The sequence below is a fragment of the Brassica rapa genome, chromosome A09, assembly GCF_000309985.2.
Source record: "Brassica rapa cultivar Chiifu-401-42 chromosome A09, CAAS_Brap_v3.01, whole genome shotgun sequence".
Taxonomy (NCBI): domain Eukaryota; kingdom Viridiplantae; phylum Streptophyta; class Magnoliopsida; order Brassicales; family Brassicaceae; genus Brassica; species Brassica rapa.
The window spans coordinates 19,673,318-19,689,031 of record NC_024803.2 but is presented as its reverse complement, the minus strand read 5'-3'; the positions used below and the strand labels follow the sequence as shown (position 1 = coordinate 19,689,031).

Below are 15,714 nucleotides of genomic sequence, written 5' to 3'. Positions count from 1 at the left end.
TCAAAAGGGTGGGAACAGGCTCTTCTATATCTGTATGGAATGATCCATGGCTCCCAACCACTCGCCCGAGACCAGCTAATAAAAATCAACATAATTTATATCCGGACCTTACAGTGGACTCACTTATTAATTCCACTTCGCGTACTTGGAATTCTCAGGCAATTCGGGCTTTGGTGGAACCACAAGATGCAAAAATTATAGAAAGTCTACCACTGAGTAGAACTCAGAGGATAGATCGGGATGGATGGCATTTTACCAAAAATGGCAAATATACAGTTAAATCAGGATATCAGGTGGAGAGGATTTACCCAGATAGGGCACGACCACCCTCTATGATTGGGCCTACGGTCAATGACTTAAAGGCTTATTGCTGGAAAATAAAATGTCCACCAAGTTAAAACATTTTCTCTGGCAACTCTTATCAGGAAGTATAGCAGTTAGGAAAAATTACAAGGGAGAGGGATTAAAGGAGATATCTGTTGTGCTAGGTGTGGAGCCGATGAGGAATCGATAATCATGTTTTTTTTCGAATGTCCTCCAGTGCTTCAGTTTGGGCTCTTCGAAAAGATACCGTCGAACCCAGATGTTTTTTCAACAAAGTCGCTTTTCACAAATATAGATCATCTCTTTTGGAGAGTTCTACCACAGATGGAGGATCACCAGTTTGCCTGGATTTTATGGTACATATGGAAAAGGACGTAATAATAAAGTGTTTAGTAATTTGGATATTGACCCAATGGATAACTCAAGTTGGCCGAAACAGAATCTAAACTATGGCGGAGGCCCAGGTTTTAATGAGCAGAGAACGGAACCACGCCCTATGGTTACGTCTTTGCCGAGAAATTTCCGGGTAGATGGTGTTTTATAGATGGTTCTTGGAAAGATAATGATATATTTTAGGGCAAGGATGGCTTAGTACACTAGTGGGTTTAATGGTTTATTGGGGGCGAGGAATGTTCGATCTAGTCTTTCTCCTCTTCATGCGGAGATGGAAGCGCTACTCTGGGCAATGGATGTATGAGGAACTTACGTCAATTTCAGGTCACTTTGCAACAGATTGTTCTCAATGGTGAAGATAGTTTCGGACCAGAAGAATGGCCAGCTTTTGCAGATTATTTGGACGATTACAAGATCCTGAAGGCGAGCTCACAAGATCAGACATCATCCATGTCCCACGAACGCTAAACACTATGGCGGATAGCCTAGCCGTCAAGCTAGGATGCAGCTTCGTATGTTGTCATATGGATGAAGATCACCCAGTTTGGTTTACAGAGTTAATATGAATCTGTAAAGTCGATGACAGTTCAAAAAAAAAAAAAAAAAATATCTATATAATGTGTATACTAGTTATGGTTTAGCTATATAATTTCTTCTAGTAGTAAATTCTTACAAAATAAAGATACGCGATATTGAACAATATATACTCGATTAAATTCACATTTTAAACCCAAATTTCTGTAAAATGATGGAGCCTATTAGCATTTACAGAAAGTAGATAATACGTATAAACGATGGTTAAATTCGATTGGCAGGTTAATTCTTAACAACAAAATAACTTAAAACATTAATAATTTAGAAGTATGCTATTTTGATAGTATTTAGTATAAAAAATAAGTATATTTATATTTTCTAAATTTTTTTAATATGTTAGAGAAAACTCATATTAGCTGTCACATTTTATTTAACGTTAAACTGCATTAATTAATATCTTATGTTCACTTGAAAATACGTTTAGTTTGTGTTTTTAATCTCTTATAAATATGAGACAAAATTGCATTCTAAAATACCAGATACAAAAATTTAATATATTATATTAATAACATTTGCCACTTATTTCAAAAACATTGGCACAATGGCTCACACTTCTTCCCGAACTACTATCGTATTTATTGTTATTGCTTTGATTGGTGCGTTCGTTCCTGCATTCTCTGTTGAAGAAGCTGAAGCAAAATCACTATGGGATACATGTCTTCTTCAAATCAGTCCAAAATGTGCATTGGATATAATTGGTGTTGTCTTTGAAAATTTAACCATCACTGATGCATGTTGTCATGATCTTGTTCAAGAAGGAAAAATGTGTCACGATACTCTTATCAAATATATTGCTGAGAAGCCGCATTTAGTTGCCCACGAAACAGAGTATTTGGAGAAAAGTGATGAGTTGTGGACTCATTGTGTCTCAGTTTCGCAAACTACTTAAAAATATGTTATGCTTATATTGATCTGATTAACAAATTTTTTATTTAACTATCGTTAAATTTTATTTGATCAAAAATCGTGGATCAAACAGTATGCAATATAATGCAACCATCAAGTGAATCTCCTTCTAAATGAATCAATACATATATTAACTCAACTGAAAAACAATGTGCTAACCACACAAGATTGTTAAACTAATAACAAGACATATATGAATAATTTCAAACAATATTGCTTAATTAGTTTGATTTAACATATCTTTAATTTTAAAAATTAATTTTCATCTAAGATATCAATCATTATGTTTACATACACTGGAAATATCTTGATAATTTAAAACAAGCTAAGACAATATCTAATGTTTCACTTTTGAAACCTTTGAGTTTAGTAGTACATGCTAATATAATGGTTTGAAAAAAAAACTATTTTGAATACTCATGTTGTCGAAGATTTTGTAAATACAATCATTTATAAAGAAAACAATGAGACTGGATGTAATCACGAGAAAGAACAATATCCGATGACTAGTAAGTAGATAATAACTTATGCCAATGATATTAGGATGGAGCGTATGGATTTTAATATTAGATCGATCACAAAAATTTTGGAAACAAAATTGTGCACATTTTTTGTTTCATTTACTACGATTTGTATATTTGGCTTCAAAATTTTTAATAGATTATAACCCTTTAATTTTTCAAATTAATTGTTTAACTCAAATATTGCTTTTTCGCCAGTTCCAGTTTCATTTCTATGAAATTATATCTACATAATGTGTATACTAGTTCTATTTTAGCTATATAATTTCTTCTAGTAGTAAATTCTTATAAAATAAAGATACGCGATATAGGACAATATATACTCGATTAAATTCACATTTTAAAACCAAATTTCTGTAAAATGATGGAGCCTATTAGCGTTTACAGAAAGTAGAGACTACGTATAAACAATGGTTAAATTCGATTGGCAGGTTATTTCTTAACAACAAAATAACTTAAAACATTAATAATTTAGAAATATGCTATTTTGATAGTATTTAGTTTTAAAAATAAGTATATTTATATTTTCTAAATTTTTTTAATATGTCAGAGAAAACTCATATTAGCTGTCACATTTTGTATAACGTTAAACTGCATTAATTAATATCTTATGTTCACTTGAAAATACGTTTAGTTTGTGTTTGAGTGTTTAATCTCTTATAAATATGAGACAAAATTGCATTCTCAAATACCAGATACAAAAATTTAATATATTATATTAATAACATTTGCCACTTATTTCGAAAACATTGTCACAATGGCTCACACTTCTTCCCGAACTACTATCGTATTCATTGTTGTTGCTTTGATTTGTGCGTTCGTTCCTGCATTCTCTGTTGAAGAAGCTGAAGCAAAATCACTATGGGATACATGTCTTCTTAAAATCAGTCCAAAATGTGCGTTGGATATAATTAGTGTTGTCTTTGAAAATTTAACCATCACTGATGCATGTTGTCATGATCTTGTTCAAGAAGGAAAAATGTGTCATGATACTCTTATCAAATATATTGCTGAGAAACCGCATTTAGTTTCCCACGAAACAGAGTATTTGAAGAAAAGTGATGATTTGTGGACTCATTGTGTCTCAATTTCGCAAACTGCTTAAAAATATGTATGCTTGTATTGATCTGATTAACAGAATTTTTATTTAACTATCGTTAAATTTTATTTGATAAAAAATTGTGGATCAAACTGTATGCAATGTAAAGCGACCATCAAGTGAATCTCATTCTAAATTAATCAATACAAATATTAACTCAATTGACAAACAATGCGCTAACCGTACAAGATTGTTAAACTAATAACTAGAATATATGAATAATTTCAAACAATATTGCTTAATTAGTTTGATTTAACTTATCTTTAATTTTAAAAATTAATTTTCCTCTACGATTTCAATCATTATTTTTACGTACACTAAAATTATCTTGGGTAATTTAAAACAAAAAGCTAAGAAAATATCTAATGTTTCACCTTTGAAACCTTTGAGTTTAGTAGTACATGCTAATATAATGGCTTGGAAAAAAAAACTATTTCGAATACTCATGTTGTAGACGATTTTGTAAACACATTTAGTTATAAAGAAAACAATGAGACTGGATCTAATCACGCAAAAGAACAATATCCTATGACTAGTAAGTAGATAATAACTTATGCCAATGATATTAGGATGGAGCGTATGGATTTGAGTTTTAGATCCATCACAAAAATTTTGGAAACAAAATTGTGCACATTTTTTGTTTCATTTATTACAAGATTTGGCTTCAAGTTTTTTAATAGACTACAACCCTTTAAATTTTGCCAATTAATTTTTTAACTCAATTAGTGTTTTTTTCGCCAGTTCCAGTTTCATTTCTATGAAACTATATCTACGTAATGTGTATACTAGTTATGGTTTAGCTATATAATTTCTTCTAGTAGTAAACTTTTACAAAATAAAGATACGCGATATATGACAATCCGTACTCGATTAAATTCACATTTTTAAACCCAAATTTCTGTAAAATGATGGAGCCTATTAGCATTTACAGAAAGTTGAGAATACGTATAAACAATGGTTAAATTCGCTTGGCAGGTTATTTCTTAACAACAAAATAACTTAAAACATTAATAATTTAGAAATATGCTATTTTAATAGTATTTAGTTTAAACAAATAAGTATATTTATTTTTTCTAAATTTTCTAAATATGTTAGAGAAAACTCATATTAACAGTCACATTTTATTTAACGTTAAACTGCATTAATTAATTTCTTATGTTCACTTGAAAATACGTTTAGTTTGGGTTTGAGTGTTTAATCTCTTATAAATATGAGACAAAATTGCATTCTAAAATACCAGATACAAACATTTTAATATATTATATTAATAACATTTGCCACTTATTTCGAAAACATTGGCACAATGGCTCACACTTCTTCCCGAACTACTATCGTATTCATTGTTGTTGCTTTGATTTGTGCGTTCGTTCCTGCATTCTCTGTTGAAGAAGCTGAAGCAAAATCACTATGGGATACCTGTCTTCTAAAATCAGTCCAAAATGTGCGTTGGATATAATTGGTGTTGTCTTTGAAAATTTAACCATCACTGATGCATGTTGTCATGATCTTGTACAAGAAGGAAAAATGTGTCACGATACTCTTATCAAATATATTACTGAGAAGCCGCATTTAGTTGCCCACGAAACAGAGTATTTGAAGAAAAGTGATGATTTGTGGACTCATTGTGTCTCAGTTTCGCAAACTGCTTAAAAATATGTTATGCTTGTATTGATCTACAAAATTTTTATTTAACTATCGTTAAATTTTATTTGATCAAAAATCGTGGATCAAACAGTATGCAATATAAAGCGACCATCAAGTGAATCTCATTCTAAATGAATCAATACATATATTAACTCAATTGAAAAACAATGTGCTAACCATACAATATTGTTAAACTAATAACAAGACATATATGAATAATTTCAAACAATATTGCTTAATTACTTTGACTTAACTTATCTTTAATTTTAAAAATTAATTTTCCTCTACGATTTCAATCATTATTTTTACATACACTGAAAATTATCTTGGATAATTTAAAACAAGAAGCTAAGAAAATATCTAATGTTTCACCTTCGAAATATTTGGTACATGCTAATATTATGGCTTGGGAAAAAAACTATTTTGAATACTCATGTTGTCGACGATTTTGTAAATACGATCATTTACAAAGAACACAATGAGACTGGATGTAATCACAAAAAAAGAACAATATCCTATGACTAGTAAGTAGATAATAACTTATGCCAATGATATTAGGATGGAGCCTATGGATTTGAGTTTTAAATCCATCATAAAAGTTTTGGAAACAAAATTATACACATTTTTTGTTTCATTTATTACAATTTGTAGATTTGGGTTCAAAATTTTTAATACATTACAACCCTTTAATTTTTGCAAATTAATTGTTTAACTCTAATATTGTTTTTCGCCAGTTCCAGTTTCATTTCTATGAAATTATATCTACATAATGTGTATACTAGTTATGGTTTAGCTATATAATTTCTTCTAGTAGTAAATTCTTACAAAATAAAGATACGCGATAATGGACAATCCATACTCGATTAAATTCACATTTGTAAACCCAAATTTCTGTAAATGTTGGAGCGTATTAGCATTTACAGAAAGTTGAGAATACGTATAAACAATGGTTAAATTCGATTGGAAGGTTATTTCTTAACAACAAAATAACTTAAAACACTAATAATTTAGAAATATTCTATTTTGATAGTATTTAGTTTAAACAATAAGTATATTTATTTTTTCTAAATTTTCTAAATATGTTAGAGAAAACTCATATTAACGGTCACATTTTATTTAACGTTAAACTGTATTAATTAATTTTTTATGTACACTTGAAAATACGTTTATGTTTGTGTTTGAGTGTTTAATCTCTTATAAATATGAGAAAAAAATTCATTCTAAAATACCAGATACAAACATTTTAATATATTATATTAATAACATTTGCCACTTATTTCGAAAACATTGGCACAATGGCTCACACTTCTTCCCGAACTACTATTGTATTCATTGTTGTTGCTTTGATTTGTGCGTTCGTTCCTGCATTCTCTGTTGAAGAAGCTGAAGCAAAATCACTATGGGATACCTGTCTTCTTAAAATCAGTCCAAAATGTGCGTTGGATATAATTGGTGTTGTCTTTGAAAATTTAACCATCACTGATGCATGTTGTCATGATCTTGTACAAGAAGGAAAAATGTGTCACGATACTCTTATCAAATATATTGCTGAGAAGCCGCATTTAGTTGCCCACGAAACAGAGTATTTGAAGGAAAGTGATGATTTGTGGACTCATTGTGTCTCAGTTTCGCAAACTGCTTAAAAATATGTTATGCTTGTATTGATCTACAAAATTTTTATTTAACTATCGTTAAATTTTATTTGATCAAAAATCGTGGATCAAACAGTATGCAATATAAAGCGACCATCAAGTGAATCTCATTCTAAATGAATCAATACATATATTAACTCAATTGAAAAACAATGTGCTAACCATACAAGATTGTTAAACTAATAACAAGACATATATGAATAATTTCAAACAATATTGCTTAATTACTTTGACTTAAATTATCTTTAATTTTAAAAATTAATTTTACTCTACGATTTCAATCATTATTTTTACATACACTGAAAATTATCTTGGATAATTTAAAACAAGAAGCTAAGAAAATATCTAATGTTTCACCTTCGAAACCTTTGAGTTTAGTAGTACATGCTAATATAATGGCTTGGGAAAAAAACTATTTTGAATACTCATGTTGTCGACGATTTTGTAAATACGATCATTTACAAAGAACACAATGAGACTGGATGTAATCACAAAAAAGAACAATATCCTATGACTAGTAAGTAGATAATAACTTATGCCAATGATATTAGGATGGAGCCTATGGATTTGAGTTTTAAATCCATCATAAAAGTTTTGGAAACAAAAGTATACACATTTTTTGTTTCATTTATTACAATTTGTAGATTTGGGTTCAAAATTTTTAATACATTACAACCCTTTAATTTTTGCAAATTAATTGTTTAACTCTAATATTGTTTTTCGCCAGTTCCAGTTTCATTTCTATGAAATTATATCTACATAATGTGTATACTAGTTATGGTTTAGCTATATAATTTCTTCTACTAGTAAATTCTTACAAAATAAAGATACGCGATAATGGACAATCCATACTCGATTAAATTCACATTTGTAAATCCAAATTTCTGTAAATGTTGGAGCGTATTAGCATTTACAGAAAGTTGAGAATACGTATAAACAATGGTTAAATTCGATTGGAAGGTTATTTCTTAGCAACAAAATAACTTAAAACACTAATAATTTAGAAATATTCTATTTTGATAGTATTTAGTTTAAACAATAAGTATATTTATTTTTTCTAAATTTTCTAAATATGTTAGAGAAAACTCATATTAACGGTCACATTTTATTTAACGTTAAACTGTATTAATTAATTTTTTATGTTCACTTGAAAATACGTTTATGTTTGTGTTTGAGTGTTTAATCTCTTATAAATATGAGAAAAAAATTCATTCTAAAATACCAGATACAAACATTTTAATATATTATATTAATAACATTTGCCACTTATTTCGAAAACATTGGCACAATGGCTCACACTTCTTCCCGAACTACTATTGTATTCATTGTTGTTGCTTTGATTTGTGCGTTCGTTCCTGCATTCTCTGTTGAAGAAGCTGAAGCAAAATCACTATGGGATACCTGTCTTCTTAAAATCAGTCCAAAATGTGCGTTGGATATAATTGGTGTTGTCTTTGAAAATTTAACCATCACTGATGCATGTTGTCATGATCTTGTACAAGAAGGAAAAATGTGTCACGATACTCTTATCAAATATATTGCTGAGAAGCCGCATTTAGTTGCCCACGAAACAGAGTATTTGAAGGAAAGTGATGATTTGTGGACTCATTGTGTCTCAGTTTCGCAAACTGCTTAAAAATATGTTATGCTTGTATTGATCTACAAATTTTTATTTAACTATCGTTAAATTTTATTTGATCAAAAATCGTGGATCAAACAGTATGCAATATAAAGCGACCATCAAGTGAATCTCATTCTAAATGAATCAATACATATATTAACTCAATTGAAAAACAATGTGCTAACCATACAAGATTGTTAAACTAATAACAAGACATATATGAATAATTTCAAACAATATTGCTTAATTACTTTGACTTAATTATCTTTAATTTTAAAAATTAATTTTCCTCTACGATTTCAATCATTATTTTTACATACACTGAAAATTATCTTGGATAATTTAAAACAAGAAGCTAAGAAAATATCTAATGTTTCACCTTCGAAACCTTTGAGTTTAGTAGTACATGCTAATATAATGGCTTGGAAAAAAAAACTATTTTGAATACTCATGTTGTCGACGATTTTGTAAATACGATCATTTACAAAGAACACAATGAGACTGGATGTAATCACAAAAAAGAACAATATCCTATGACTAGTAAGTAGATAATAACTTATGCCAATGATATTAGGATGGAGCCTATGGATTTGAGTTTTAAATCCATCATAAAAGTTTTGGAAACAAAAGTATACACATTTTTTGTTTCATTTATTACAATTTGTAGATTTGGGTTCAAAATTTTTAATACATTACAACCCTTTAATTTTTGCAAATTAATTGTTTAACTCTAATATTGTTTTTCGCCAGTTCCAGTTTCATTTCTATGAAATTATATCTACATAATGTGTATACTAGTTATGGTTTAGCTATATAATTTCTTCTAGTAGTAAATTCTTACAAAATAAAGATACGCGATAATGGACAATCCATACTCGATTAAATTCACATTTGTAAACCCAAATTTCTGTAAATGTTGGAGCGTATTATCATTTACAGAAGTGAGAGAAATAAGATACGTATAAACAATGGTTAAATTCGATTGGAAGGTTATTTCTTAACAACAAAATAACTTAAAACATTAATAATTTAGAAATATTTATTTTGATAGTATTTAGTTTAAACAATAAGTATATTTATTTTTTCTAAATTTTCTAAATATGTTAGAGAAAACTCATATTAACGGTCACATTTTATTTAACGTTAAACTGCATTAATTAATTTCTTATGTTCACTTGAAATACGTTTATGTTTGTGTTGAGTGTTTAATCTCTTATAAATATGAGACAAAATTTCATTCTAAAATACCAGATACAAACATTTTAATATATTATATTAAAACATTTGCCACTTATTTCGAAACATTGGCACAATGGCTCACACTTCTTCCCGAACTACTATCGTATTCATTGTTGTTGCTTTGATTTGTGCGTTCGTTCCTGCATTCTCTGTTGAAGAAGCTGAAGCAAAATCACTATGGGATACCTGTCTTCTTAAAATCAGTCCAAAATGGTTTATGCTTGTATTGATCTGATTAACAAATTTTTATTTAACTATCGTTAAATTTTATTTGATCAAAAATCGTGGATCAAACAGTATGCAATATAAACGACCATCAAGTGAATCTCATTCTAAATGAATCAATACAAATATTAACTCAATTGAAAAACGATGACTAGTAAGTAGATAATAACTTATGCCAATGATATTAGGATGGAGCGTATGGATTTTAATTTAGATCGATCACAAAAATTTTGGAAAACAAATTGTGCACTTTTTTGTTTCATTTACTACATTTGTATATTGGCTTCAAAATTTTTAATAGATTATAACCCTTTAATTTTTCAAATTAATTGTTTAACTCAAATATTGCTTTTTCGCCAGTTCCAGTTTCATTTCTATGAAATTATATCTACATAATGTGTATACTAGTTCTATTTTAGCTATATAATTTCTTCTAGTAGTAAATTCTTATAAAATAAAGATACGCGATATAGGACAATATATACTCGATTAAATTCACATTTTAAAACCAAATTTCTGTAAAATGATGGAGCCTATTAGCGTTTACAGAAAGTAGAGACTACGTATAAACAATGGTTAAATTCGATTGGCAGGTTATTTCTTAACAACAAAATAACTTTAAAACATTAATAATTTAGAAATATGCTATTTTGATAGTATTTAGTTTAAAATAAGTATATTTATATTTTCTAAATTTTTTTAATATGTCAGAGAAAACTCATATTAGCTGTCACATTTTGTATAACGTTAAACTGCATTAATTAATATCTTATGTTCACTTGAAAATACGTTTAGTTTGTGTTTGAGTGTTTAATCTCTTATAAATATGAGACAAAATTGCATTCTCAAATACCAGATACAAAAATTTAATATATTATATTAATAACATTTGCCACTTATTTCGAAAACATTGTCACAATGGCTCACACTTCTTCCCGAACTACTATCGTATTCATTGTTGTTGCTTTGATTTGTGCGTTCGTTCCTGCATTCTCTGTTGAAGAAGCTGAAGCAAAATCACTATGGGATACATGTCTTCTTAAAATCAGTCCAAAATGTGCGTTGGATATAATTGGTGTTGTCTTTGAAAATTTAACCATCACTGATGCATGTTGTCATGATCTTGTTCAAGAAGGAAAAATGTGTCACGATACTCTTATCAATCACAATGGCTCACACTTCTTCCCGAACTACTATCGTATTCATTGTTGTTGCTTTGATTTGTGCGTTCGTTCCTGCATTCTCTGTTGAAGAAGCTGAAGCAAAATCACTATGGGATACATGTCTTCTTAAAATCAGTCCAAAATGTGCGTTGGATATAATTAGTGTTGTCTTTGAAAATTTAACCATCACTGATGCATGTTGTCATGATCTGTTCAAGAAGGAAAAATGTGTCTGATACTCTTATCAAATATATTGCTGAGCTGAGAACCGCATTTAGTTCCCACGAAACAGAGTATTTGAAGAAAGTGATGATTTGTGGACTCATTGTGTCTCAATTTCGCCAAACTGCTTAAAATATATGCTTGTATTATCTGATTAACAGAATTTTTATTTAACTATCGTTAAATTTTATTTGATAAAAATTGTGGATCAAACTGTATGCAATGTAAAGCGACCATCAAGTGAATCTCATTCTAAATTAATCAATACAAATATTAACTCAATTGACAACAATGCGCTAACCGTACAAGATTGTTAACTAATAACTAGAATATATGAATAATTTCAAAATATTGCTTAATTAGTTTGATTTAACTTATCTTTAATTTTAAAAATTATTTTCCTTACGATTTCAATCATTATTTTTACGTACACTGAAAATTATCTTGGTAATTTAAAACAAAAAGCTAAGAAATATCTAATGTTTCACCTTTGAAACCTTTGAGTTTAGTAGTACATGCTAATATAATGGCTTGGAAAAAACTATTTCGAATACTCATGTTGTAGACGATTTTGTAAACACGATAGTTATAAAGAAAACAATGAGACTGGATCTAATCACGCAAAGAACAATATCCTATGACTAGTAAGTAGATAATAACTTATGCCAATGATATTAGGATGGAGCGTATGGATTTGAGTTTTAGATCCATCACAAAAATTTTGGAAACAAAATTGTGCACATTTTTTGTTTCATTTATTACAAGATTTGGCTTCAAGTTTTTTAATAGACTACAACCCTTTAAATTTTGCCAATTAATTTTTTAACTCAATTAGTGTTTTTTTCGCCAGTTCCAGTTTCATTTCTATGAAACTATATCTACGTAATGTGTATACTAGTTATGGTTTAGCTATATAATTTCTTCTAGTAGTAAACTTTTACAAAATAAAGATACGCGATATATGACAATCCGTACTCGATTAAATTCACATTTTTAAACCCAAATTTCTGTAAAATGATGGAGCCTATTAGCATTTACAGAAAGTTGAGAATACGTATAAACAATGGTTAAATTCGATTGGCAGGTTATTTCTTACAACAAAATAACTTAAAACATTAATAATTTAGAAATATGCTATTTTATAGTATTTAGTTTAAACAAATAAGTATATTTATTTTTTCTAAATTTTCTAAATATGTTAGAGAAAACTCATATTAACAGTCACATTTTATTTAACGTTAAACTGCATTAATTAATTTCTTGTTCACTTGAAATACGTTTATGTTGGGTTTGAGTGTTTTATCTCTTATAAATATGACAAAATTTCATTCTAAAATACCAGATACAAACATTTTAATATATTATATTAATAACATTTGCCACTTATTTCGAAAACATTGGCACAATGGCTCACACTTCTTCCCGAACTACTATCGTATTCATTGTTGTTGCTTTGATTTGTGCGTTCGTTCCTGCATTCTCTGTTGAAGAAGCTGAAGCAAAATCACTATGGGATACCTGTCTTCTAAAATCAGTCCAAAATGTGCGTTGGATATAATTGGTGTTGTCTTTGAAAATTTAACCATCACTGATGCATGTTGTCATGATCTTGTACAAGAAGGAAAAATGTGTCACGATACTCTTATCAAATATATTGCTGAGAAGCCGCATTTAGTTGCCCACGAAACAGAGTATTTGAAGTGTGTCACGATACTCTTATCAAATATATTGCTGAGAAGCCGCATTTAGTTGCCCACGAAACAGAGTATTTGAAGAAAAGTGATGATTTGTGGACTCATTGTGTCTCAAAATGTGTCACGATACTCTTATCAAATATATTGCTGAGAAGCCGCATTTAGTTGCCCACGAAACAGAGTATTTGAAGAAAAGTGATGATTTGTGGACTCATTGTGTCTCAGTTTCGCAAACTGCCTAAAAATATGTTATGCTTGTATTGATCTACAAATTTTTTATTTAACTATCGTTAAATTTTATTTGATCAAAAATCGTGGATCAAACAGTATGCAATATAAAGCGACCATCAAGTGAATCTCATTCTAAATGAATCAATACATATATTAACTCAATTGAAAAACAATGTGCTAACCATACAAGATTGTTAAACTAATAACAAGACATATATGAATAATTTCAAACAATATTGCTTAATTACTTTGACTTAACTTATCTTTAATTTTAAAAATTAATTTTCCTCTACGATTTCAATCATTATTTTTACATACACTGAAAATTATCTTGGATAATTTAAAACAAGGAGCAAAGAAAATATCTAATGTTTCACCTTCGCAACCTTTGAGTTTAGTAGTACATGCTAATATAATGGCTTGGAAAAAAAAAACTATTTTGAATACTCATGTTGTCGACGATTTTGTAAATACGATCATTTACAAAGAACACAATGAGACTGGATGTAATCACAAAAAAGAACAATATCCTATGACTAGTAAGTAGATAATAACTTATGCCAATGATATTAGGATGGAGCGTATGGATTTGAGTTTTAAATCCATCATAAAAGTTTTGGAAACAAAATTATAAACATTTTTTGTTTCATTTATTACAATTTGTAGATTTGGGTTCAGAATTTTTAATACATTACAACCTTTTAATTTTTGCAAATTAATGTTTAACTCTAATATTGTTTTTCGCCAGTTCCAGTTTCTTTTCTAAGAAATTATATCTACATAATGTGTATACTGGTTATGGTTTAGCTATATAATTTCTTCTAGTAGTAAATTCTTACAAAATAAAGATACCCGATAATGGACAATCCATACTCGATTAAATTCACATTTGTAAACCCAAATTTCTGTAAATGTTGGAGCGTATTAGCATTTACAGAAAGTTGAGAATACGTATAAACAATGGTTAAATTCGATTGGCAGGTTATTTCTTAACAACAAAATAACTTAAAACATTAATAATTTAGAAATATTCTATTTTGATAGTATTTAGTTTAAACAATAAGTATATTTATTTTTTCTAAATTTCTAAATATGTTAGAGAAAACTCATATTAACGGTCACATTTTATTTAACGTTAAACTGCATTAATTAATTTCTTATGTTCACTTGAAAATACGTTTATGTTTGTGTTTGAGTGTTTAATCTCTTATAAATATGAGACAAAATTTCATTCTAAAATACCAGATACAAACATTTTAATATATTATATTAATAACATTTGCGACTTATTTCGAAAACATTGGCACAATGGCTCACACTTCTTCCCGAACTACTATCGTATTCATTGTTGTTGCTTTGATTTGTGCGTTCGTTCCTGCATTCTCTGTTGAAGAAGCTGAAGCAAAATCACTATGGGATACCTGTCTTCTTAAAATCAGTCCAAAATGTGCGTTGGATATAATTGGTATTGTCTTTGAAAATTTAACCATCACTGATGCATGTTGTCATGATCTTGTACAAGAAGGAAAAATGTGTCACGATACTCTTATCAAATATATTGCTGAGAAGCCGCATTTAGTTGCCCACGAAACAGAGTATTTGAAGAAAAGTGATGATTTGTGGACTCATTGTGTCTCAGTTTCGCAAACTGCTTAAAAATATGTTATGCTTGTATTGATCTACAAATTTTTTATTTAACTATCGTTAAATTTTATTTGATCAAAATTCGTGGATCAAACAGTATGCAATATAAAGCGACCATCAAGTGAATCTCATTCTAAATGAATCAATACATATATTAACTCAATTGAAAAACAATGTGCTAACCATACAAGATTGTTAAACTAATAACAAGACATATATGAATAATTTCAAACAGTATTGCTTAATTACTTTGACTTAACTTATCTTTAATTTTAAAAATTAATTTTCCTCTACGATTTCAATCATTATTTTTACATACACTGAAAATTATCTTGGATAATTTAAAACAAGGAGCTAAGAAAATATCTAATGTTTCACCTTCGAAACCTTTGAGTTTAGTAGTACATGCTAATATAATGGCTTGGAAAAAAAAACTATTTTGAATACTCATGTTGTCGACGATTTTGTAAATACGATCATTTACAAAGAACACAATGAGACTGGGATGTAATCACAAAAAAGAACAATATCCTATGACTAGT

General features: G+C 28.8%; 5 protein-coding genes and 1 pseudogene across 5 annotated transcripts; all 6 read left to right on the top strand.

Annotated features, from left to right (window-relative positions):
- The first annotated feature begins 1,149 nt into the window (after positions 1-1,149).
- On the top strand, positions 1,150-4,257 carry LOC117128284 (protein DOWN-REGULATED IN DIF1 11-like). Its single transcript, XM_033280378.1, has one exon. The coding sequence runs from the start codon at positions 3,496-3,498 to the stop codon at positions 3,841-3,843; it is 348 nt and encodes a 115-aa protein (XP_033136269.1). The 5' UTR covers positions 1,150-3,495; the 3' UTR covers positions 3,844-4,257.
- Positions 4,258-5,112: 855 nt separating this feature from the next.
- LOC117128286 lies at positions 5,113-5,667 on the top strand (annotated as a pseudogene).
- A 270-nt stretch (positions 5,668-5,937) lies between these two features.
- On the top strand, positions 5,938-7,330 carry LOC117128283. Its single transcript, XM_033280377.1, has one exon. It carries the CDS (start codon positions 6,777-6,779, stop codon positions 7,122-7,124), a length of 348 nt encoding a protein of 115 aa, XP_033136268.1. The 5' UTR covers positions 5,938-6,776; the 3' UTR covers positions 7,125-7,330.
- A 246-nt stretch (positions 7,331-7,576) lies between these two features.
- LOC117128288 lies at positions 7,577-8,786 on the top strand. The gene has a single exon (XM_033280381.1). The coding sequence runs from the start codon at positions 8,422-8,424 to the stop codon at positions 8,767-8,769; it is 348 nt and encodes a 115-aa protein (XP_033136272.1). The 5' UTR covers positions 7,577-8,421; the 3' UTR covers positions 8,770-8,786.
- A 2,591-nt stretch (positions 8,787-11,377) lies between these two features.
- LOC117127744 lies at positions 11,378-11,617 on the top strand. Its single transcript, XM_033278394.1, has one exon. It carries the CDS (start codon positions 11,387-11,389, stop codon positions 11,615-11,617), a length of 231 nt encoding a protein of 76 aa, XP_033134285.1. The 5' UTR covers positions 11,378-11,386.
- Positions 11,618-14,317: 2,700 nt separating this feature from the next.
- LOC117128287 lies at positions 14,318-15,668 on the top strand. The gene has a single exon (XM_033280380.1). It carries the CDS (start codon positions 14,837-14,839, stop codon positions 15,182-15,184), a length of 348 nt encoding a protein of 115 aa, XP_033136271.1. The 5' UTR covers positions 14,318-14,836; the 3' UTR covers positions 15,185-15,668.
- The last annotated feature ends 46 nt before the right edge of the window (positions 15,669-15,714 follow it).

Coding starts and splice junctions, on each gene's coding strand:
- LOC117128284 (XM_033280378.1), top strand. CDS start 3,496: ATGGCTCACACTTCTTCCCGAACTACTATCGTATTCATTGTTGTTGCT.
- LOC117128288 (XM_033280381.1), top strand. CDS start 8,422: ATGGCTCACACTTCTTCCCGAACTACTATTGTATTCATTGTTGTTGCT.
- LOC117127744 (XM_033278394.1), top strand. CDS start 11,387: ATGGCTCACACTTCTTCCCGAACTACTATCGTATTCATTGTTGTTGCT.
- LOC117128287 (XM_033280380.1), top strand. CDS start 14,837: ATGGCTCACACTTCTTCCCGAACTACTATCGTATTCATTGTTGTTGCT.
- LOC117128283 (XM_033280377.1), top strand. CDS start 6,777: ATGGCTCACACTTCTTCCCGAACTACTATTGTATTCATTGTTGTTGCT.